The following is a 23974-nucleotide window of genomic DNA, read 5'->3' on the forward strand; positions in this document are numbered from 1 at the left end:
ATCTACAGCATCACATTACTGTTCAGATAAGATTCAATATTATAGTTAAAGGGTAGACTTGAGCATTGCTGAAGTTCTGAGTTTCAAGCATCTCCAAACCATATGATTTAGACACAAAATTTCTCTGCATATTACTTGCAAATATTTGCCTAAATACTATGACATGTTTTGGAAGATTCTACCCTGAATACAGTGACTCAGTGAGGGAAAACATAGCTTCAGGCCACCTTTCCACCTACTTGGCTGGCAACGAACCCAACAATTCCCAAATGACAGAAGCCAAAAGCTACCATGAGGATCATTCTCACAGCTGGCTTTCTTGAGATCTCAGTATTTTCCACATGCACAGCCTAATGCATCCCTCAACAGCACCGATTATACTACTATCTGAAAAGGCAATCTTCACTTGCACTATTTTGTCCCCTCTGGACCACTAGAAGAGCACAGAAGCTATATAGCCTGGTCAAGTTTTTGACATTTCACATTATATTTCAGGAGACTATTATTCCTGTACATTAAATGTACTGCTTTAGATTCATGGTGAAGTGGCTTTATGTATATGTAAAAATAATTTCAGCTTTTTATTGCCATGAGAATTTATCCTCCCCAGCTCTGCAGTTTCAGTTACTCAAATTAAACAATAGAAATGCTATAATGTTGATGCAAATGTTTCAGCAGTACATTGCCATATACCATACAGAATGCTGAATGTTCTATTCATTATCATTTTGCAAAAGAAATAAAAAATACTAACACAGAGGAAGAAATATGTTACTAATCCCAGATGTACAGAAAGTAAATGATATTACCATAAAAGTGCCATATATGTTTGAGAATCAACAGGATTGCAGAGGATATGACCTTCTAAGGCAGGAGTTGGTTCTTGGATCCACAGAAACAATGTGTCACTTGTGCCAAGGCTAATCTGGAGGGGGAAAATTATAATTGAAGCGTTATCACAATGTGCATGGAAAGCAATACAGAAATTAAATTAAAACCATTTGTTATTACGACTAATTGTTTTTAAATTACACAAAAAGTCAGTTGGTTTCATGTTGAAGCTAGCTCTGACTTAGGTTGTCACGCCAGCAAATACATACTAGGTAAGAGACTTAGGTTTTAATGTCTGGAGTATTAGCAAAAAGGAGTCACAGGAGTTTACTTACAATCTTTGAGGCAGCTTACAGATTGATAGAAATAAAACAAGCATGAATCCAATAAACGGAAAATCAACATTAGCAAATAAAATTATCTGACAACGTACAGCTATTTTACATATCATGTATTTCATTTATTTGGGAATATGGACAATTTTCAGGAGTATGTTTTGACTTACTGCAATATCTGCTTCTTGAAGTCTCATCCCTGCCAATGATGCTGAAAGCAAAAAGTCAGAATACCAGATAAAAAGTTTCTTGTTTGACTCAATTATAGCATGTTGTGCGAGACACCATAATACATCACATTCACCACCTCAAAGCACAATCTAAATGGCAAATATGCTCATGATGGCCTTGGTCTATACACTGTAAAAGATGGTCAAAGCATTTGGGTGAGGGAGCAATTTTTAACAAAATCAAAATGCTCAAACCTGCATGAGTATCTAATGTTTTATGTATTCAGTTTTTAAATACAGCAGATCCTTTACTTAACAACACACTTTAAAGGAGAAACATTCCCACTTATATATCAGACTACTCACACATTTATTGAACTAAGATAGATTTGAATCTCTAGAAAAAAATTGGACTTCTGGGAAATGCAAAGTTTAAACATCTCCCAGAATATGAACATAAAATATACCATGATGAAGCCTTCATATTGATTCAAACCTGCATATGCTACAGTAACACGGATAAGTATTTTATTTTCACAGTCTTGAGAAACAGATGAACTTGCTCTACGCTCAGTCTCCAAGATTTAAAAAACTTACCCTAAATTAACACCTTCTCTTATACTGAGCTCTATCAGTCTGACAAAAGGACAGCTCTAATTCTTAGAGAAAGCTACAAGGTCTTTTTTGGTTGAAAAGACATAAGAGCACCTTTTAAATTAATATTTTCCAAGTTAAAATGTTAGCAGTTCATAGTAAGAATATTTTCTTAGGGGCAGGCAAACCAAAACTGAAGTTACCAAGAAGCAAATCAAGTGACTCTAATTACTAGGCAAAAAGAGAATTCATTTATCACACCCAGCTTATCCAAGATGCCTATATCTCAGAAGCAGTGATTGAAGGCTGTTGGAAAAATGTATTAATGCTGACAAATACGATATTCTTTCATTGTATAGGAAGCATTTGAGAATCAATGAGATTGATTTAGAATTTTAGTACATACATAAGCATATTCACTGAACCTAAATCATGTTTAATCATCTCACCTGGATTGTCTCCTGTAAATGCTACCACTTTACAATCTGGGCTAAAGCCATAACGCTGACTATAATATGGAGAAATGGGCCCCTAAGGAAAGAAACAGTTCAAAAAAGCTCAAAAAACAGAAAGTAATCTTGCAGTGTATGACAATGTGTTATAACACAGAACTGAAAAAAAACAGAGCAGCTACAATAATCATTTCTGTATATTTAAGGCATGAATTAATATTTTATAGATTTTTAACACATTTTTTTGTTGTTGAGAACCTCATAGAAATACCCTCAGATTAGATTTTGAAACAGGTTAAGTAAATAGTAACATTTAGCTTTGGGTCTTCCACCAGTTATTCACATCAAGTTACATAAACACATTCATTTGTTTTGCACACATACATGAATATTAATACACAGAAATTAGAAATTCAATGCAAACATAGGAGGAAACACAACATTAATATACATCACAGCATCAAATGTGTGATTATGACCCCTATTATTTTAGGGGTCAAGAACTGTATTCCTTCAAACCTCTCTATTCTGGCTTATCTATTTGATAGCCACAAAAAACATCCATAAAAAAATACAAGAAAACCTGTACTGATTTTTAATACGTTCCTCTCCTTTACAGAAAATCAGTATTGAATTCAGAGGTATCAGGTAATGCGTAACCACACTCTTACACACGTGCACCAGAAACAGCAATAGCTCTTTTTGTACTGGGTAGTAAGACTAAATTCATTTACTCTAAGAGATGTGCAGCTTGATTTGATTTCACCATTATGCTACATGAACTGAGGAGCTTTAAATATCCCAAATTATTCACAAGGATTACCTCATTAACTCTATGAAGAGTTTAAAACAAGCTCTCTGTCAAGAAATGCAGATGTTGGGTTGTGTTTCTGCAGTAATAAATATGGTGCACAGTTCTGCAGTGACCCCAAAGGTTCTTATCACTGGAGCATCTACCAAACCTCTTCTCATCATAGCCCAGGGCATGCAAGAACCCAAGGAGGTCAACAATGAAAGCTACAACAGACACCAGCTAGCAGTTTTCAAAGATGTCTTGGTTATACTCTGGCATACACATTCACAATACACCTGAAAATATTAAATCAAGCAACATAGCACTGAGGATCTGTGCACACATGCTTGCATGTACATGCAAATACACTCCAAGAAAGTCCTATTAGCAGAACTCTAAGCACAAGCCCTGTTTGCTGTTCACAACTCTTCTAGGCAGGCACATACCAGCACTGAATGGGATGGTACAGGGCATCCTAGTTTCTCCTTTAATCCAGGTGCACAAGCATCAAGGCAGGATACTGACCACACCTTTTCCCAAATCTGCAACAAGTTCATACCAGAACCTACAAGACATATCAGAACAGGAAGTACATAGGATTAAACACAAGACAGTACTGTATCAGAAAATACCACCTTGTTATCGGCAACAGAAAATTTACAGATGTGTATTTTACATTCAGAGGGAATTGTTTAAGCTCTTCTAAGCATAAAGCATACTGATAATTCAGCCTCTGGATAGCTTTCACCTGTAAAGGTAGCAGAAAAGGCTTCTCTGATGCACAATGCACTTGACGATTCAATTATTCCCAAATTAAGAGCAAGAAGAACATGGACGCCTCCTCATCAACTCCTCCCCAAATCTTCCACCTTAGGCAAAGACTTCACTACAACCATCTAAAGGTGATGCAGCAATGTCACTTGAAGGTGTGCTGTGCTCACCTGAGACCTAACAGGGGAGAAACTTCCCCCTGGTGGTATGCCTTTACACTACTCCTGCCCCTGGGTATCATATCAGCATCTAAACCCACACTGACCAATCTTCCTCCATATCAACGTTTCCTTCTTCAGAGATGACAAAATAAAGGCTTATAAGTTGCAAAAACCCAGGTAACTCATTTGGTCACTTAAGTCCTCACCAGAACTATCACTATATCCGAGGAAAGCCTGTGCAGTTTTGGTTTGGTTTCTCATTGGTTTTTTCTCACTATTTTATTGCTGGTTTAAAAGTTAATTGAAGGTGGTTAGTGGCCAAACCTACATAACATACTGAGCACTCCACATCCCTCACTTATGTTTCTAAGATGCCTTTAATTGCACATTTCATTAGACTTGAAAATCTGTATACGCTTTCGGTTAGTACTGTTCAGGGACATATAAGTCTTACTCTGTATTAACAACATTTTAATTTTCAAAGACCACTTAGCCCACAACCTATCTCAGAAACAGAGCCACATTCTCAGCTGAGCACAGTGGAAAACCTGAAATTTACCTCCATTCAGTACAACTTTAAGCTTTTTAAAAGACAAAGATGGTGAAGCTGACCTCATATGCAGTGTCTGTGGAACAAGACTATGCTTGCAATGCTAAAACACAGGTTAGTTAGAAAGGTTAGTTGTTTTCTGTGGGTTTTCTTAGAAAAAAATCCTTTTCCCTCCCCGCCCCTGTAAGCCTAGAGAAACATTTAACCAGTATCCTCAATGCAGTTTTGCAAGACATAAAGACAGTCTCCAATCTTTTTTGCATAAACCAGGAAAAATATGAACCCTTATACCTGAAAAGGACTAAGTTTATATTATGCAGAAACAAACCCTTCGTTACAGAGATCAAACAATGCAGACTAACTGGTTTTATTCATAAACAGACTAAAGATCAGTATTTATAAACAATTCAGTGCATCTGTACTACAGCTCTCCAAATAGCCTTTTCAGTGAGCTAAAATCATAAGCAGTGTAACTCAGCTGACACCGTGCAAGTTACAATAGAATTCAGCCCACCGCAAAGGCTTCAGTTTAAAGCATCCTTGTTTAATAGAACAACAAAACAAGTATGCCAAGCTATGATTTGCCTAAGGCTCTTAGAAAAGCATTTCAAAAGATAAAGCTTCTCTAGGTCAAGAGCTGAACTGCTGTTATTTAAGGTGTCTTCTAAGAGAAACAATGCCTCAAGTGTTCAAGTTGTTTAGATCCCAAAGGTATCTTACTTTAAACATCTGCACAATATAAATGAAAATTACTCTTCATTCCACTAGAATGTAATTTGATTTTTTTTTTAAATCAATCACCCAGAGTGCTCAGCCATTCACAAGGACTGATTTGAACATTATGAGATTGGACCTTTAAAAAGAAAGCCAAAAAAATTCTAAAATTGAATAGCACTTTTCCTACAATAACCTGCAAATTTAGAGAGATAAGTTATTGTGCAGAGCTAAACAATCTGACAGGGTCTTTTAAAGACGGTATGACCTGAAGTTAAACCTACAGAAATGAAGAATAGGGCTATTATCTGAACATTATTTTGAGAGATGCATTTTAAACTACAGTATACAGGTGCAATGTAAAAGATCAAGTGAATTGCAAGAAATCAGAAATGACAAGGAAAAAAATTTTTCAACTGGATCCAAATAACTGCTGCATACTTTAATTATGTATTAGTACTGGAATTAGAATTCTCTCATTATGTTAACAGAAGAAAGGGACAAGCAAGAGAAAACATAGGTTACAATGCTGAAAAATCTTTTGTCTTGTAAAGAGAACTATAACATCCTGCTTACTTCCCTTATCTTTTTTCACACAAAGATTTAATAATCTTACATGATCTGAACAGTAGCTAACATTTATTCAAGTTCCATAAATATCCAGAGGTATAACAGAACAGGATCTCCTACAGCTGTTTGAAGAACATGACACTTTTTCTAAGAAAATTTTCCAATTAATCAAATTTTCATTTTCTTTAGTTTGAAATGGTTTGGTTTTCAATCAAACATGGTCATTTTCATGTGCTGAAATTGAAGAAGCACAGTGTTCCCCCACTTGCTTCCAAGTAGAAAAGGCAGAGGGGAAACTACCAAAAAAACCAAAAACCCTAACCCCAAAACCAAGACTGTTTTTTTAATGTTTATAATTTTACACATTTGAATCAAAATTAACACTTCAGTCTCATTAAAAAATAAGAGGAAAAAAAAATCAACATACTTCTTTATCAGAAAAAAAAGTACTTTGAAGATCTCACCACCTCTCTTCGAAATGCAGTGCCTGGAGGTAGTTCTGTGGATTGCTGAAAAGTGCTCAGTATTTGGGCCTACTGAGGAGCAAAGTGCTAATCCCTAAAGAGTTATTTGTGCCAATAATGCACAAAAAAAAACAAAACAACAAAACAACAAAATTCAGTTGTGAAAATACATGACTAAGAGAATGGGACCAGAAGATTGATGTAATAAACTCACAATCACTGCAAAAGAAGCATGGGTTGTCCTGCAGTTTTTAAGGTCTCAAGTATAACTGGGAGATCTGATACTGAATAAGTCGTCCATTAGCTAGAATTGAGGTGTCTTGCCTTTTCCTATGAGCTTTGATGGAACAACAAGGGAATAAAAATGAGTTGATCGTAACACATGGGTGTCAACTATGGCTCTATAATGCAACAAATTCCTTAGAGAGCCTTGTAATCTAACCTTTTAGCTCTGAAATATATCTCCTCTTAGTTTCAGAGCAGGAACCAAAAATGCTACTTAGAAATAACAGCACAGCTCCTAAGAAAAGGGTTTCCTTTGTAACTGCCTTTTAAAATTGTCATTTAAAAGCTGGATAACTGAGATCACAGAATCATAGAATAGTTAGGGTTGGAAAGGACCTTAAGATCCATAGGCAGGGACACCTTACAGAAAACCATGTCACCCAAGGCTCTGTCCAACTCGGACTTGAACACCGCCAGGGACGGGGCATTCACAGCTTCCCTGGGCAACCCATTCCAGTGCCTCACCACCCACAGAGTAAAGAACTTCTTCCTTATATCCAATCTAAACTTCCCTTGTTTAAGTTTTAACCCATTACCCCTTGTCCTGTCACTACAGTCCCTAATGAAGAGTCCCTCCCCAGCATCCCTATAGGCCCCCTTCAGATACTGGAAGGCTGCTATGAGGTCTCCACGCAGCCTTCTCTTCTCCAGGCTGAACAGCCCCAACTTCCTCAGCCTATCTTCATACAGGAGGTGCTCCAGTCCCCTGATCATCCTCGTGGTCCTCCTCTGGACTTGTTCCAACAGTTCCATGTCCTTTTTATGTTGAGGACATCAGAATGCACACATACTCCAAGTGAGGTCTCACAAGAGCAGAGTAGAGGGGCAGGATCACCTCCTTCGACCTTCTGGTCACGCTCCTTTTGATGCAGCCCAGGATACAGTTGGCTTTCTGGGCTGTGAGTGCACACTGCCGGCTCATGTTCATTTTCTCATCAACCAACACCCCCAAGTCCTTCTCCACCCAACAGGAGAGAGACACTAGCCTCATCACTTTGTTATGATGATGGAAAGTAAATTTTATTTTCTTTTTTTTAACTGAGTTTAGGATTTCTTTGTTTGGTTTATGCTTCTTTTTCTATGGGTCATTTTGAAAAAGATATTTCTGTTGTAGAGCCATACTCCAGATTGGGGGAGAAATAATCACAATACACATCTTGTTCACATCCTGTGCAACTCAGAGCCAAATCAGCAAAACCAAAGAACAAATATCAAAACCATGAAGTCTAGCTTAAAAATCCACATTTTTTTATGCTTTCAAATAGGTATTTCAACATTCCTTTATACATCATAAAGTAATGGAAAAAAGGCACAATTTCTTTTATGAATATTTTCTGTGGATCCGTTTTACAGAAATGGGAATCATAGTATGATAGGAATAAATAAGCACAGCTAACAGCACTATCAAGAGTAGCAACAAATTGAAAGGAGTTACTTAGCTTAATATGTAATAGACTTGTTATTAAAGTTTAAGGACTGAAAATAAATAGCAGAGACCTTTTCCCTCTTTTATGTAAGGTGGGAATGGACAGGAAAATTTGCTTCTTGAATTGTTACTAGAAGAAAAGCCCACACACTTACCGTCACTGTAATCGATAGGTGCATAAGCTCCTAGGAAAAGAGAAGCTGCAAAACTACTAACCAAAGAGATTCTCTGAAAGAAAAAGTGTGAGATAGTGAGTCCCATCAGTATTCACTTCAAAGAGTAAATAATTGAAAAATTGGAAGCAGCAAATGTTATTAGATGCTTAATGTTAGGCACAGAAAGCACACAAAAAATACACTTATAAGGATTATTCAGTTCTGTCTTACTGCCTAAGTAATACAGCAGATATCAACCTAGAAATAACCCCATGATAAAAGCTGTTAATAGCTTTGCATCCTGAAACATGCAAAATACACCTAGTATATTAGCACACTATGTTATCATGAATTAATTCACAACTTCAGTGTATCACAGATCTCATTTCAAGGAAAAACACTAAGGAAAAAAAAAACAAAACAAATGACACCACCTGTATGTTGATGACAGGGAAAAACACCCAGAAACTATGCATTGGTCCACTCAGAGCACAGATCTGTAAGCTTTATAGCTGCTCTGGCAAGGCTCTACTAGCACCTTTACATGAACTCCTACCTTCCTCCCAAGAGACCCCAGACCTTCCAGGAGTTACTCCCAGGAGCTGGTAATAATTAGCTTTAACTGAAACATACCCTGCAGCTCTGCCTCAGGGTATGTTTCAACAGTGCATTAGATACAGCTGTAGGGCTTCTAATACTGGCTCAAAAATGCCCCCGCCACATGACACAATGCACTGATTCAATAAGAACTTGCTCCCACTTCAAATCTGCTATACAAACCACCAATTTAAGTGGCTACCGCCAAGCTTTCTAGGTGATCAAATATTATTTCTTCCCAAGAAGCTGGCATAAAAGCTGACAAATTCCTTATTGTGTGCTCTGACTAATTCAGAAGAAATGACTGTCACCCAATAACTAATCCGAATCAAATCTCTACTGGTTGAGTGAGCCAGCAGTGACAGGTTTTTTACTGATGATCACAAAAATCACTGCTTCACACAGCATTCAAAGATGGGACTATAGCCAGAGCTCTAAGAGGTGGTTATAATGGCTGGGAAACTTAATGATGCACTTGCTCTTCATGCGTCTCTCCCCAAGAATATATCATATTGTGCTTAGATAATGAAGGCCTACCTTCTGTGGTGCCCCAGTGGGCACTAGCTGCCTGAAATGGAAGGAAAAGGATGAAGTTAAACTCTGAATCAGCCAGTTTAGCAAGCTGACCTACAGAAGGAAAAACATCCACCTTCCACATTGTGACTGCCAGATGCTGATTTTTGAGGCTCCCCAAGAGCATGGAGGTATTCTGTGCTTGAACAAAACATCTTGCATATCATTTACTGCTAAAAGATGCCATCAATGCAACCAGCCCTCAAAGTCTGAAATTGTTCTGACTATATCTCAGTTCCACGAGCTCACATCGCTCCCATTAACATATCTCTAAATTTAGTCTTAAGCTTATTATCAGACTGTATGAGTGTTCTTTTTCATCCCATACCTTGCCAGCATAAAGGTTATACAATGAAAATGCACTAAGAAAGAAAAAAGTATTAAAAAGTAAGCATTCTCCACAAAATAGAGAGTCAACTTTGCAACTCACTTCTCCATTAAATTGTTTCATGCAGGGGTGAGATTTAAAACACCATAAAAAAAAAAAATTATGATTAATGCTACTGATTACTGCAGTAATACAAAAACAGGAGAGGCCCGAGCTCATGGGTCCAGATATTTGGCATCTTCTAACCACAGGACATGAGTCCTTCTTTCATTTACATCATATTTGCATGGAGTTTTCACCTTGCTTCAAACCATTGCATTTCAGACTCAATGAACTGAAACAATAATGGAATTGGAAGCCAACTTCTGAAAATTAAAAATCAGAAGGAAATAAACTACACAGTACAATTCATTTGCTATAATAAAATCAAAATAACTCCTCAAGGGAAAAACTATGAAAAAGAGCCTAGAATTGATTGCAGCTTTTTTCCTACACACATCCACATGGGTGCTAGCTTTGTGTGGCAGAGCAATCACATTTCTGCATGCAAACATTCAGTTCTAAGTGTGTAAATTTCAACTCTGTACTTAATTACCAACTTACGTTCAAACTGCAGTAAACACAATTTATTAGTACTCAAATTAGAGTATTTTTTTTAAAAAGCTTCTTCCACAAAGGTGAGATCCAATGAAACCTGATGTCTTAAATGACATAATCATAGGATGGTTTGGGTTGGAAGGGACCTTAAAGGTTATCTAGTTCCAACACCCTGCTATGGGCAGGGACACCTTCCACTAGAACAGGTTGCTCCAAGCCCTGTCCAACCTGGCCTTGAACACTGCCAGGGATGGAGCAGCCACAGCTTCTCTGGGCAACCTGTGCCAGGGCCTCAGCACCCTCACAGGAAAGAACAAATAACTAATTTAAATCTACACCCTTGCAGTTTAAAGCCCCCTCATCCTATCCCTACATGTCCTTGTCAAAACTTCCTCTCCAGCTTTCTTGTCAGCCCCTTTAGGCACTGGAAGCTGCTCCAAGGTCTCCCTGGAGCCTTCTCTTCTCCAGGCTGAACAAGCCCAACTCTCTCAGCCTGTCCCCATAGGAGAGGTGCTCCAGCCCTCAGAGCATCTTCATGGCCTCCTCTAGACTTGCTCCAACGGCTCCATGTCCTTTTTCTGGTGGAGTTCTCAGAGCTGAATGCAGGACTGCAAGGGAGGGGATCTCATGAGAGCTGTCCTTGCTTCCACCCTCTGTAAGCCTCCCTTCTGTGTCTGAGTTTCTCCAGGAGCATATTGTTTATCCATGCAGGCCTCCTGACCTGCTTGCCCAACTTCATCTTTGTTACAATGCATCACTCCTGAGCTTGGAGGAGGTGATCCTTGAATATTATCCAGCTTCCTTGGGCTCCTCTTTGATCCAGGGCTTTATCCCATGGAATTCTACAAAGCAGATCCCTGAAGAGGCCAAAGTCTGCTCTCTTGAAGTGCAGCGATGCAGTCCTTGCTATGCACCCTCCCTGCTGCCCTAAGGAACTTGAGCTCCATCATGTCACAGTCATTCCAGCCAAGGCTGCTCTTGAGCTTCACATTCCCTACCAGTTCCTCCTTGCTGGTGAGAACAAGCTCTAGCATAGCATCTTTCCTCATTGGTTCCGCTATCCCTTGGAGAAGGAAGTTATTATCAACCTATTCCAAGAACCTCCTGGATTTTGCCTATGCCCTGCTGTGTTGTCCCTCTAATAGATTTTGGGGTTGTTGAAATTCCCTGTGAGGACCAGAACTTGTGAATGTAAGGCTGCTCCTATCTGTCTACAGAATGCTCACCTACTTGTTCTTCCTGCTCAGGCACCCTGTAGCACACCACTACTGTAATATCACCTGTCCCTGCCCTCTCTTTAATCCCATCCCATAAACTCTTGGTCAGCTCCTCATCCATCCCCAGGCAGACCTGTATGCACGGCAGCCGGTCACTGACATAGGGTGACACCCTGTTCTCATTTCCCCTGCCTGTTCTTCCTAGAAAGCCTTTATCCTTCCACTCCAGCACTCCAGTCACAGGAGCCATCCCACCATGTCTTCACAATGCCAATGAGATTGTAGCCCTGCAGGCATACTCTCTAACTCCTCCTGTTTATTCCCCATGCTACATGACTTTGCACAGAGGCATTGAAGTTGGGCCCCCAGTGAAGCTGACTTACTGGCTGGAGCGGCTGGAATTTCTTTGTGCTGCTCTTCAGGTGCTCTCCTGCTTACCTGCCATCCCTCTCTGGCTCTGGGCATCTCTTGCTAGCACTGGCATCAAACTGGTAGGAGTGGAATGGATTGAGGTTCCCCTCCCCCAGCAACTTTAGTTTAAGGTTCACTTCAGCAGTTCAGCAAATTTAACATTGAAGATGGAACTGATGCCTGACTTTTATCTGCCTAACAACTAAAAATGTAACAAGACAAAAAATAAACTAATCAAACTTATCTTAAAATCAAACACAAGGATCAATACACTCGTTAGTAAAAAAGTTTGTAAAAACACCTCTACAAAATTAATTTTAAAAGATTTTCAACTGTGTTTTCCAATAAGTGAATTGAAGTTGAGCCAACCTCAGTTTCCATGTAGACCTCAGGATTCTGGCCATAAATCTTTGCTATCTGGTTTCCTGTAAAACGCTGAGAAAGAAATGCAAATGCTTAGAAACACAAACTCTAAATGGAGTCAATAATCATTAACTCTGTGTAATGAGTTCAGTACATTGCACTTTGGATATTTAATTTGCCTGATGCATGATGAAAGTCAGTGCACAGCAGGCAATCTGCACTAAACAGGCTATAACACATAGTCTCATTATGAGAATTTTGCTCACCTTTTGAAAAGAAAAGGCATGTGAAAAGCATTCCTATCCGTAATTTACATTTCAGAAATGACAGTTCAATGGAATGAATCACACTTATTCTGTGCACAGAAACCAGCACAATTCACATGCTGCCTTCAAATCCTTGAAAAGGTGTAAGCTACCGAGCCTATGTACCTTTTTGAGAGGCAGGTGAACTGGGAGCAAAGCAGAAATTTTCATACTCAAAGAAGCAACTCCAGCACAGGCTAATAACAGTTGCAACAATAATTATTTTTTATCCACGTATTATATCAAATAACAGAAAACTTCTAACACTGTAACCTTAACCTTTAGCAAGTTAAAAATAAACTGTTAGTGATATGCAAAGTCTGTTTTCAACACTGGCCATAAATCTTGCATGACGATTCAAAACCAGAATCAGCAATTTGGGAAGTTAGAGCCTTATTCTGTTGAACCAACAGAAAAAGCAGGCAGGTGCTGACATGCCTGGAAGGCAGCACTGGTCCCACTACATAACTCAGTGTCCCAGTTACAACAGAAAAAGGTATCAGGAAGAGGAGACAAGCGACAGTACTCTCTGATAGCACCCCAAACCTCTGAGGTCAACAGCTGCTTGTTAGCTTTTAGGGAATATTAAAAGGCCAATCTTCTAATTGCAGGAGTAAACTAGAACATCAATCCACAAACAGGGGATCATAACCCAAAGTAAACCTGTAGCACAAACTGGATTGCCACCCCAATGGAAACGTGACTGCACAGGAGCTCCCAGGGGAGAACCAGGCTACCAAACACTATTTCAGAAACACTAGCCAAATGCAACAGCTCAACCCCGTTGCTTCCTGCAGCAAAATTTTTAGTATTTACCTAATTTCACTTCAAATTTTCCACATCTTCCTTTGTGAAACTACTACAAAGCACAATACTGTTGGACTTCCTTCAAAAACTCTCTTCCTATATAATGGCTGATCACTGTCTGCTGTGGACCACTGTAATGGCAGAATTGTTTCTATCACAAGACTGCTGAGGACTTTCTTCCCATCTGCTTCTTACCTCATAGGCTCGAGAACCAGTGATACTTGCTAGGTGCTGTGCTCCCCCCACGGCTTTCTCCAAAGTGCTGCACTGGGAAGCTGTGCTAGAATCCATCCATATGGGGCTGTTACTGACAGAAAAACAAGCCTGCAATGAACAATATCCTTTATTAGTAAATCTGATCTCTAAGAAGTCCCTACTACAGTTACAGCAATACAACAGACCTATATATCAGCTCACAGTTCAGTTCTCTGACATACCTTCTGGTCTCCTCTCAATAATGACAGGAATGCAGATACCGGGCAGCATGCTGATCAGTGGTGAGAAGTTTAACCCAAGCCTTACACTAGATGGAAACACAGGCTTTTTCTGCTGTTACTTGACATAACCTGCAGCACAATGTCTCAGTACACTCCTTCAGCAGCCAAAGCACCTGCCCCTTTATGCAAGTTTCACCCCACTTTTTAGTGATCATCACGGGGTGGGGTGATCATCACAAGATGGTCGAATTTGAGATCCTCAGGACAGTGAGAAGAGCACGCAGCAAGCTCACTGCCCTGGACTTCAAAAGAGCAGACTTTTGCCTCTTCAGGAACCTGCTTAGGAAGGTTCCATGGGATATAGCCCTAGAGGGCAGGGGGGGCCCAAGACTGTTGGTTAATATTCAAGGATCACCTGCTGCAAGCTCAGGAGTGTTGCATCCCAACCAGAAGGAAGTGCAGCAGGAGGGTCAGGAGACCTCCTTGGATGGATAAAGAGCTACTGAGGAAAATTCAAATGAAAAAAGAGGCTTATAATAAGTGGAAGCAAGGACAGGCGGCCTGGGAAGAGTACAGGGATGTTGTCTGGGAAGCTAGGGACCAGGTTAGGAAAGCTAAGGCCCAGTTAGAATTAAACTTGGCTAGGGATGTTAAGGATAACAGGAAGGGATTCTACAGGTACACAGCAAATAAAAAACAGACTAGGGAGAATGTAGGCCCCCTCAGGAAGCTCTCGGGAGAACTGGCTACACAGGATTTGGAGAAGGCTGAGGTTTTGAATGACTTCTTTGCTTCGGTCTTCACTGACACAGGCTCTGACCGCACTACCCAAGTCTTGGAAGGCAGACACAGGGACTGTGAGAATGAAGACCTTGGGCCCACTGATGAAGAGGATCTGGCTCGAGACCGTCTTAAGTATCTGAACGTGCACAAGTCCATGGGTCCTGATGAAATCCATTCGCAGGTCCCGAAGGAGCTGCAAATGAAGTTGCTAAGCCGCTGGCCATCATATTTGAGAAATCGTGGCAGTCAGGTGAAGTTCCTGACGACTGGAAAAAGGGAAATATAGCCCCCATTTTCAAGAAGGGGAAAATGGATGACCCGGGGAATTACAGACCGGTCAGTCTCACATCTGTGCCTGCCAAAATCTTGGAGCAGATTCTCCTGGAAGGCATGCTAAGGCACATGAAAATCAACAAGGTGCTTGGTGACAGCCAGCATGGCTTCACTAAGGGGAAATCCTGCCTGACCAATTTGGTGGCCTTCTATGATGGGGCTACAGAACTGATGGACAGGGGTAGAGCAGTTGATATCATCTACCTGGACTTGTGTAAAGCGTTCAACACTGTCCCACATGACATCCTTGTCTCTGAATTGGAGTGACATCAATTTGATGGATGGACCTCTCAGTGGATAAAGAACTGGCTGGATGGCCGCACGCAAAGAGTTGTGGTCAATGGCTCGATGTCCAGTTGGAGAGCAGTAATGAGTGGTGTCCCTCAGGGGTTGGTGTTGGGACCGGTCTTGTTCAACATCTTCATCACTGACATAGACAGTGGGATTGAGTGTGACCTCAGCAAGTTTGCCGATGACATCAAGCTGTGTGGTTCAGTTGATGCGCTGGAGGGAAGGAATGCCATCCAGAGGGACCTTGACACACTGGTGAGGTGGGCTGATGCCAGCCTCATGAAGTTTAACCATGCCAAGTGCAAGGTCCTACACCTGGGTCGGGGCAATCCCAGGCACAGCTACAGGTTGGGCAGAGAAGAGATTCAGAGCAGCCCTAAAGAGAAGGACTTGGGGGTGTTGGTTGATGAGAAAATGAACATGAGCTGGCTTCAGTGTGCGCTTGCAGCCCAGAAAGCCAACCGTATCCTGGGCTGCATCAAAAGGAGCGTGACCAGCAGGTTGAAGGAGGTGATCCTGCCCCTTTACTCTGCTCTTGTGAGACCTCACCTGGAGTATTGTGTGCAGTTCTGGTGTCCTCAACATAAAAAGGACATGGAACTGTTGGAACAAGTCCAGAGAAGGGCCACAAGGATGATCAGGGGACTGGAGCACCTCCTGTATGAAAATAGGCTGAGGAAGTTGGGGCTGTTCAGCCTGGAGAAGAGAAGGCTGCATGGAGACCTCATAGCAGCCTTCCAGTATCTGAAGGGGGCCTACAGGGATGCTGGGGATGGACTCTTCATTAGGGACTGTAGTGACAGGACAAGGGGTAACAGGTTAAAACTTAAACAGGGGAGGTTTAGACTGGATGTAAGGAGGAAATTCTTTCCTGTTAGGGTGATGAGGCACTGGAATGGGCTGCCCAGGGAGGTTGTGAATGCTCCATCCCTGGCAGTGCTCAAGACCAGGTTGGACAAGGCCTTGGGTGTCATGGTTTAGTGTGATGTGTCCCTGCCCATGGCAGGAGGGTTGGAACTAGATGATCTTAAGGTCCTTTCCAACCCTAACTATTCTATGATTCTGTGACTCTGTAAGGTAAGGGTCTTCCAGAGAAAGCTGATTCCTCCCTACTTTTCTTTTTAAATAACAGTTTGTCTTTAAATAAAAGTCTGTGTTCAAAACTTACCAACCATACACACATACACAAAATGTTTAGGTTCAACAATGTACTTGTCTCCACATAGCTTTACACTTTCATCCTTTCAGACATTAAGTGTGTAAATTGTTATTTTTATATATATTTTTTTCTAGTTAAATCACAAGCACTGCAAGAAAACTTCGGTACAACAGTGTTTTTCACCACAATTTTTTGTTAACACAAATCTGTATTTAAAGTAAAATATTTATAGGTCATTTACAAAAATATTACATTTCCTAAAAGAACAAGCGGGCTGCTACTCTGACACAGAAAGATTCTGGGATGCCCACTGGCAACTGTAAGCTTTTAAAGCAGTATATACTGCCACTTAGGAATAAAGGAAATGTCAAAAGCCCTGGAGCTGAAGGAATAACCAGTACATTCCATTTTATGCTGCAGCAGGATGCAACTCTGCCAAACAAGAGGAAAGGTTTGCAAGAAGAAAAGCAATGTGTAAGGATCAGAAAAAGGACAGTGCAGGTCTCCCTTCAGAGGTCTTTTATGCATGTTTACCTGTAGTGACTGATGTAAAGGCAGTTCAGCTGATGCATTCTTTAAAATTTGCATGCTTCCTTTTTTCCAGTACACACTCCCATGTTGCTGCAGAAAGTACAGAAACAGAAGCTGAGGATGCCCTCCCAAGCTACGAAATTCATCTGAATTTCAAGCTTTAAGGGACAGAGAACTCTCTCCAAACCAAGGATCAAAAAAAATGCACTTTTTCAAATCAACTGTTTCATTAAAAGACCCCAAGATTGAGCAAAGCATATTCTAAACCAGAATATGTAGCAGCCAAGAGACAGTGACGATTTTGAACTATGGCAGTTTCTACAGGGAACTATTATTATACTGCTAATGGCATTAGATACTTCTCTGAGGGTTCTCTGAGCTGTAGCCATAGCTCCACTGTCAAGACTGTTAGTTCTGCACTATTTCAGCACAGCCCCCAGATTCTTCAATTACATGCCCGCCCCAGTCACCACTAAGGACTGCAGAATTTTGAGGTTATTTAAGCTCCATCTCTCTGGGAGCTTCCTCAAGGCAGGCATCTCTAGTTACGCACCTGCAGAACACCGTAAGGAAACTACAAAGCACCATCCAACAACCCACTCATAGTTCCGATGACACCAAGTCACACAGAACCCCCTCGACACAGAGTACTTGACCACAGTGTCATCCAGATTGTGTTTCACATCTCTCTGACATTTCTGGAGGTAATCGAGATCACATTTATCCCTTCTTTGGGATAAACACTGGCATATCAGTGCACCTCCACAGTGATCTGCAGCATAAAGACAGTTCTTCAAAGAGAAAACGGAGACACTGTGGATTCAAAGGAGGCAACTCGAAATCTTTTCTACCTGAAAGAATCTGAATATTGAACCAAGTTGATTCCCCCAACTTTTATTGAAGGATGGGTAAAATAAAGGGAATACAGGAAATCTGGAAATGCACTTCATTTTTTCCCTTGAGTGAGCTGGGATTACTTGGCAGTCCTAACTTCTATTCCACTGAAGACTTCAAAACAGAGCCTTGATATTGGCTATGATTTTCAGACACTTTGCTGACTTTCAACTGAAATCGATGAAAGGGAGATCAAAGCAAGAGGTTTGATTAATTAGTCCCAGATATAGCAAGATGAATAACCGAAACCTCATGTGTCAGAATTAGCTATTGTTTCAGTGCTGTCCTCACCATTATCATCTGTGAAAGTTATAAAGGACTTCCTTATTTCACCAGAGTACTAGGAGACTGGCTGACTAAATCTCAGGATGGGTTTTATAAAAGCAGCATTATGTACTATAGGCTAAGCTACAGCAGCATCTTTGCCATTTCTGCAAAGACCATCACCATTTGGTTTCTGCTGTTCCCAGGCAGATCTCTATCCTAGCCAACAAAAACTGCACTCAACAGCATGTTAGTACACCTTTAGAAAACTGCACTCCTTGCTATTTTTTCTACCCCATTTCCACAAGCACCTGGATAAGCTGAAATTCAAAATTACTTCAGTCATTTCAGAATCTTTGTACAAAGCATTTAAACAACAGGAAGCCAACTAGTTATGCACTATACTGATCTAAACAACTGCACTGTAAACTTCATCCTCCACTCCCACCACCTTCTTAGTGACTGCTTTGTGTGCGTCAGAGTTTTAAGCTACCCTGAGGAACAGATCTTTCAATGGCTGCTTATATAGAAGCTTCAGTCTTGCTTGATGTCATTATGGTGTTCTGCAATACAATTATTTATATGAAATTTATAACTATACCTTATACTCTATTGAAGAAATACAGTAAGACTGATATTTTTTTAATAAACTAACCTGGCCAGCACCAGACAAAGCTCTGACTTGAGAGAAGTTAAAGCCTGAAGACTTCATCTTTTCCAAAATCATATCCAGAGCCTACAAAACCAAGCAGAATCAAGAATACCTGTAACAAGCTATCAAATTATGCATACTCACAGTCTCTGGAATTAAACAGTAAACTTGTGTCATCACTGACAAGAATCCATTGGCAAATAATGAAAAATTAGCTAATAACTATGGATATCTCAAGAAGCTGCATAAATTAATTTACTAAGGAAGAGTCCATAAAAGACAAGTTGAATCACATGGGGGAAAAAAAAAAGGTCTTTGAAGAAGCTGAATCATAAAGAACCATTCCTTGAAACCTAAATAAGAGGCAAGAGTTAAAGAATTCCAGTTCATTAAAAGACCACTGTCAACAGTGCCAGACACAAAGCAAGATTATCTTTCCCTGTTCTTACTTTTGGAAATCTATGAAATCTTAACAGGTTGCACTCTACACCCTGTCATACAAGATGTTAGGTATCCTCAATAGCACTGCCCCCAGTGCCAGGTGAAAACTCAGAGTCTCTTTAATATAAGGCTAATTCAAGTGAAGTTAGCACTTTAAGCACGCATCATATACTTATATCATCATATTATTGATTTAATAATTACAGCTGTTCCTGTTCACTATGGTTCAAAAGACCAATTGCAAGCAAATTTACCAAACCTTTGTTAACTACTGAGGATCACTAGCTGTGGCGTCTTTGACCTTTCAAATACCTTAACTATGCAAATAACACCAGTTAGACAAATTTAGCTAGTGCTAGGTGAGAGCAAGTGTTGTAGAATCCACACAGCAGCAAGGAAAGCCTTCTTTTAAAATAGAAAATAATGTTGTATTTCAAAATAAACACCACTTGAAGTGACTGGGAATCACTGAATAAATTGCTTTTTAACCACTTAACCAATTGATGTCTCAAACTGGTATCAAAGCTTACTTTAAAAAAATGGTGCAAATAACCTCTATGTGACACATGAAACAAAAAGATGAGGGAAAAAAACGGTCTTTTTTCCAAATGAGAGGAAGCCAGTTAAAGATTATCATACATACACTGCTGTAATAGTAGAGAGCAAACAAACGAATGAACCCCCCACACACCAAAAAGGTAACATTAATATTTGCATACCAAAGACAGAATAACACTTAAAAGAAACAGAATGCAAGCAAAAGGGCTACGCTGATTTGAATGACGAGTTTCACTACTGCTTGGAATACATTTCCTTTTCAATAACAGCAAAGAAGAAGCTGAACTGCATAAAGATTGCTCATACCTTGACCCACATTAGCACAGGAGAAGTGACTGTCAGCCTGTCACTGTGAATATAGACTCCACCTTGAGTCCTACATGAATAAAAAATTTTCTCTTGGTAAATTCAGTAATTTTTTTTCCCCACCAAGAAAAGATCTTCAAGTTTATTAATAACCAAAAGGGTTTGAAATGCTTTTATGCTAAGAGGAAGGATACAATCAGCGTTCAAAACCTGAAAAAGTAAAAGCCAGCTGCTAGGAAGTAACATAAGAGATATTTGACCCAATTGCACAGTAAGTAATTTGCAAGGAAAGGCTCTAACCCTGAAGATAGATTCCAGTGCTGATACTGCTCACTGGCCCTATGTCATTCATAGCTATTTCTAAATTTCTTGACTGTTCCCAGTAGTGGCCAGAACCTAGAAGATGAAATTCAATCTTTGCTGTTAAGCCATTAAGTAAATAAATACACTTAACTGAAACTTGTGACTATGGAGAATGTTTGTAAATTCTTGTCTATTAACTGAACAAATACTGTCATCCTGCATCTTATTGTGAGATTTGGAACCACAGCATTTGTCTCTAAATGCCTTTTGGAAGTTCCCCTCATGCAATTTACTTGCTGTTATCATAGCATTCTGCCCTGACACAAAAGTGATGCTTACTTCTGCAACTCAAGAAGAAACAGACATGTTCACAAGTCTGAAGTCCCAAAAGAAAAAAATAAATTATTTATTTATACATAGTATTTTGGGGTAGATTTTCTTCATTTCCTGTTGGGGGTCCTTGCCATATTTGCATACTAAGGAAGACAAGAGCATACGTTACCCTTGCCAAGTATGAAACATGAACATGGCAGGAAGTTTTTCCATGCCTCCACACATCAATGAAACCAAACAGGACAACAGCCTCCCACCCAACCTCCAAAATTCTAAATTCGAGTATCCAAACAAAACATAAAAAGCCTTACTTGAATTCCGGAAGGTCTTTATCAAAATGAACATTATCCTCATAAATTACTCTCAGCTGCTCATCGATAGCAATGACTTTCAGCTAGAAGATATAAAATAGGATGTTAACAAAAATTTACAACAAACAAATAACTCATTTATAATAAATCAGTTCCCCCAGAGAAAATGTGAAAGATCACCCAAATCCATACAACTTGCTGAAAGCATGGGCACAATTTTACATTAAACAAGTTACTGTGTGGATTTCCAGCACGCCACCTGTTCAGCAACATGCATATTTGTGTGCTTGCATTCCCTTCCCCCCTCATTTTCCCTCTCCTTAAGCACACCAGATCCAGAGGAAGGCATATGCTAAAGTACAACAAACAAGTGACCAGGTTCGTAACTTGCACCATTGTAACCATTCTTTCCAATTTCTCCAAAGAATACAGTATCTTAGATTAAAGATGCCATATGTTGGTGGTGGCTTTTTTCCCCCTCTCCTTGTTTTCTTGTCCCATCTATCTCACCAAGGAACCTGACATGCCCTTAGAATACCTTGAGGATCTTCCCTGCTCCCCAAATGATGAGTAAACCAAGCTCTACTAGCCTGGCAAATCTCAGAGGGCATTACACAAGTTTATTCCAAGCGTCTGCAATATATGGAAAGCAACATCCCAAACAGGTAACCCCGTAAAGCTGCATTTTCTTGTAAGCACGTACTAGAAGGGTACCACAACCTTTCCTCCTCTATCAACTCGAGTTCACTTACTACAGAAGAAAAACATTAACAACCTAGAAGAAAAATGAGAAGGCAGCTCACATTCTGCGCATATTTCAACAAAGGATAGAGTGCAAACTGCTGCTAAAGGAACAGACAGAAAAAGACTAAGTCATCTCTGAGTTGCATTCAAGTAACAAGGCCATCCCAATTTAGCCATACTAATGTAGGACCATTATTTATGCACTGGGGCACAACTATTCATTACCAACCTGATGCCCTGTGCTAGCTTTAAAATGGTTCTGACCCACTGCAGCTTAATTGGCTTTCTGCTTGCAGCATGCCCCCTTAAAAAACACTTAATCAATCCAGCCTGAATGCGTCTTTTCAAGCTCCCGAACTTCAGCACAGATATAATGAAGTGATTTATGCTTATATGCCTATTTTAAACGTATTCATACCTCAGGACAACTTGAGCAGAGTTTCTATTCACAGTGTATCAATACCCAATTGTGCCAACAAATCAAAACTTCAAGAAGCAACCCAAACATCCAGGTTCACAATCCTACTAATCCTGATTCACACGAGGACACTGGAAAAGCTGGAATCAGGTGCAAATCACAGCTCCCAGGCTGTCTGATGCAGCGGGCAAAGGGGTCTCAGTTCAGCCTGCATGTAAAGGGCCACAGCAATCCTTTCCAGGATTAAAGGCATCCTTAGCAGGATGGGGAAGAAGGACACGTCAGGACATGCAGCCTACAGCTTCAGTCAAGAGATGGGACAAACAGAAAGGGACAAAAGATGCGTTTATGCTGGATGAGGCACGTGGACAACCAGGCACAAGCACTGCCCACGGCCCACTGAAGCTTTAAAACACGTGAAGCACTAGGCGTTATCCTGCGTGAGCTGTGGCAGGCTGCCGGCGTGTGCGAACGGCGGCACCCAGCACAGCACAGCATCCGGCAGCGCGCTGCTGTAAAAGGGGAAACCCTGCAGAACAGAGCCGTCGCGGGGTGGAGGAAACGAGCGCTGACAGCCGCCTGGCGGGAGGAAGGCCCGTTCCTCTCCCGTGCTGCGTGCGGGTCAGCGCAGCGGCAGCCCGGAGGGCCACGATGGCGGGCGGGCTGGGTCGGGCCGGGCCGGGCCGGGCCTCCCCCGCTTGCAGCCCCCCAGGGCACGGCCGGGTGTAACCCGCTCAGCGCTTGACCCCCGGCGGCGGCAACCCAGCCCCGCGCAGGGCAGCACGGACCCACTCCGCCGGATCCGGACCCCGGCTCTGCTGGCCCTGCGCGCAGCCGCCGCCGGCTGAAGGAGGGTAGAGGAGGGGAAAGGCAGAAAGAAGCGGCTGCGGATACCTGCTGCGTGCTGAAATCCCAGCCTAGGTAGCACGGAGCCGCCATGGCGCTGCCCGGCCCGTCCGGCTCTCACCCTTGCTCCGCGGCGGCTTTGCAGGCCCGGCCCCCCCGGGAAGGCGCCGCCAGCCCGGGCGTGCGGAGCTGGAGGTCGGGAGTTAATGAGTGTTCCGCGCACGGGGAGCAGGGCGAGCAGGAGCAGCCCCTCATGCCTTGCACGGAGGGGCTGTGCAGAGTGGTGGCAGCACGGAAGAGCTCTGGGGAGGGGAGGAGATGTGATGGGGCGGCGGGTTGCTCGGTGCCAGGGCTGCTGATCACCGGTAACTGGGAGATAACACACCGTGATCCCTCAGCCTGCCTATGCCCGAGTAGGTGATAAAACGCCAAAGCAGCTGCACAGCGAACGGAAGGAAAACAAAACAGGAACAACTTCAAACTACATTCCAAAGGAATTCAGGAAATGTTAATATCCCATTACTATCTACCAGTCCTGTTGCTGTATTGTGCTCTGGCTTGCACAAATACATAGTATCCCACTAAGAAAATAATCAAGAATTGGTACTTAGGCTGAAGTTTGGGGTTGCTCTCCCTTTTCTGCTGGAAGGGCCTGGGGAGGTATCTTGGGTTTATTACCTGCCGTAACATGTGACAGGCAAAGTGGAATTGCTTAATCAGAAGGCTCATCTAAAATGCTTTCATTCTGCAATCAAGGTGGTACCCTAGCAGGGCCTTAATGAAGTCAAATGGGTTTTACATGCCCAGGATCTTAAACTACTTTAACAGTACAAATACTTAATTTGAAATGCCCTTTAAACTGTAAAATATTACTGAATTTTGTAATATGCTGAATGTTTTA

The 23974-nt window shown here is 41.3% G+C and overlaps 1 protein-coding gene across 5 annotated transcripts in view; it reads right to left on the minus strand.

Annotated features, from left to right (window-relative positions):
• XYLB (xylulokinase) overlaps positions 1 to 23421 on the minus strand; it is an 86601-nt gene extending 63180 nt beyond the window's left edge. For 2 of the 5 annotated variants that reach the window (XR_009965350.1, XR_009965349.1), the window contains exons 1-12: positions 23122 to 23421; positions 21066 to 21148; positions 20119 to 20188; positions 18817 to 18897; positions 17007 to 17093; positions 13665 to 13793; positions 12364 to 12429; positions 8272 to 8344; positions 3622 to 3740; positions 2380 to 2461; positions 1337 to 1377; positions 810 to 925 (exon numbers count right to left, since the gene is read on the minus strand). Coding sequence is in view for 2 of the 5 variants with exons in the window: in XM_062621411.1 (XP_062477395.1) it covers positions 810 to 925; positions 1337 to 1377; positions 2380 to 2461; positions 3622 to 3740; positions 8272 to 8344; positions 12364 to 12429; positions 13665 to 13793; positions 17007 to 17093; positions 18817 to 18897; positions 20119 to 20188; positions 21066 to 21148; positions 23122 to 23166 (992 nt within the window). In the remaining 3 variants the exon portion in view is untranslated. Of the gene's footprint in view, positions 1 to 809; positions 926 to 1336; positions 1378 to 2379; positions 2462 to 3621; positions 3741 to 8271; positions 8345 to 12363; positions 12430 to 13664; positions 13794 to 17006; positions 17094 to 18816; positions 18898 to 20118; positions 20189 to 21065; positions 21149 to 22227; positions 22350 to 23121 lie in introns of those variants that run through there. The other 3 variants (XR_009965348.1, XM_062621411.1, XM_062621412.1) reach the window with 3 other exon arrangements.
• Between the last annotated feature and the right edge of the window lie 553 nt (positions 23422 to 23974).

The sequence above is a fragment of the Pezoporus occidentalis genome, unplaced genomic scaffold (genome assembly GCF_034315485.1).
Source record: "Pezoporus occidentalis ecotype Australia unplaced genomic scaffold, CSIRO_AGI_Poc_V1 ctg23, whole genome shotgun sequence".
Lineage (NCBI taxonomy): Eukaryota > Metazoa > Chordata > Aves > Psittaciformes > Psittacidae > Pezoporus > Pezoporus occidentalis.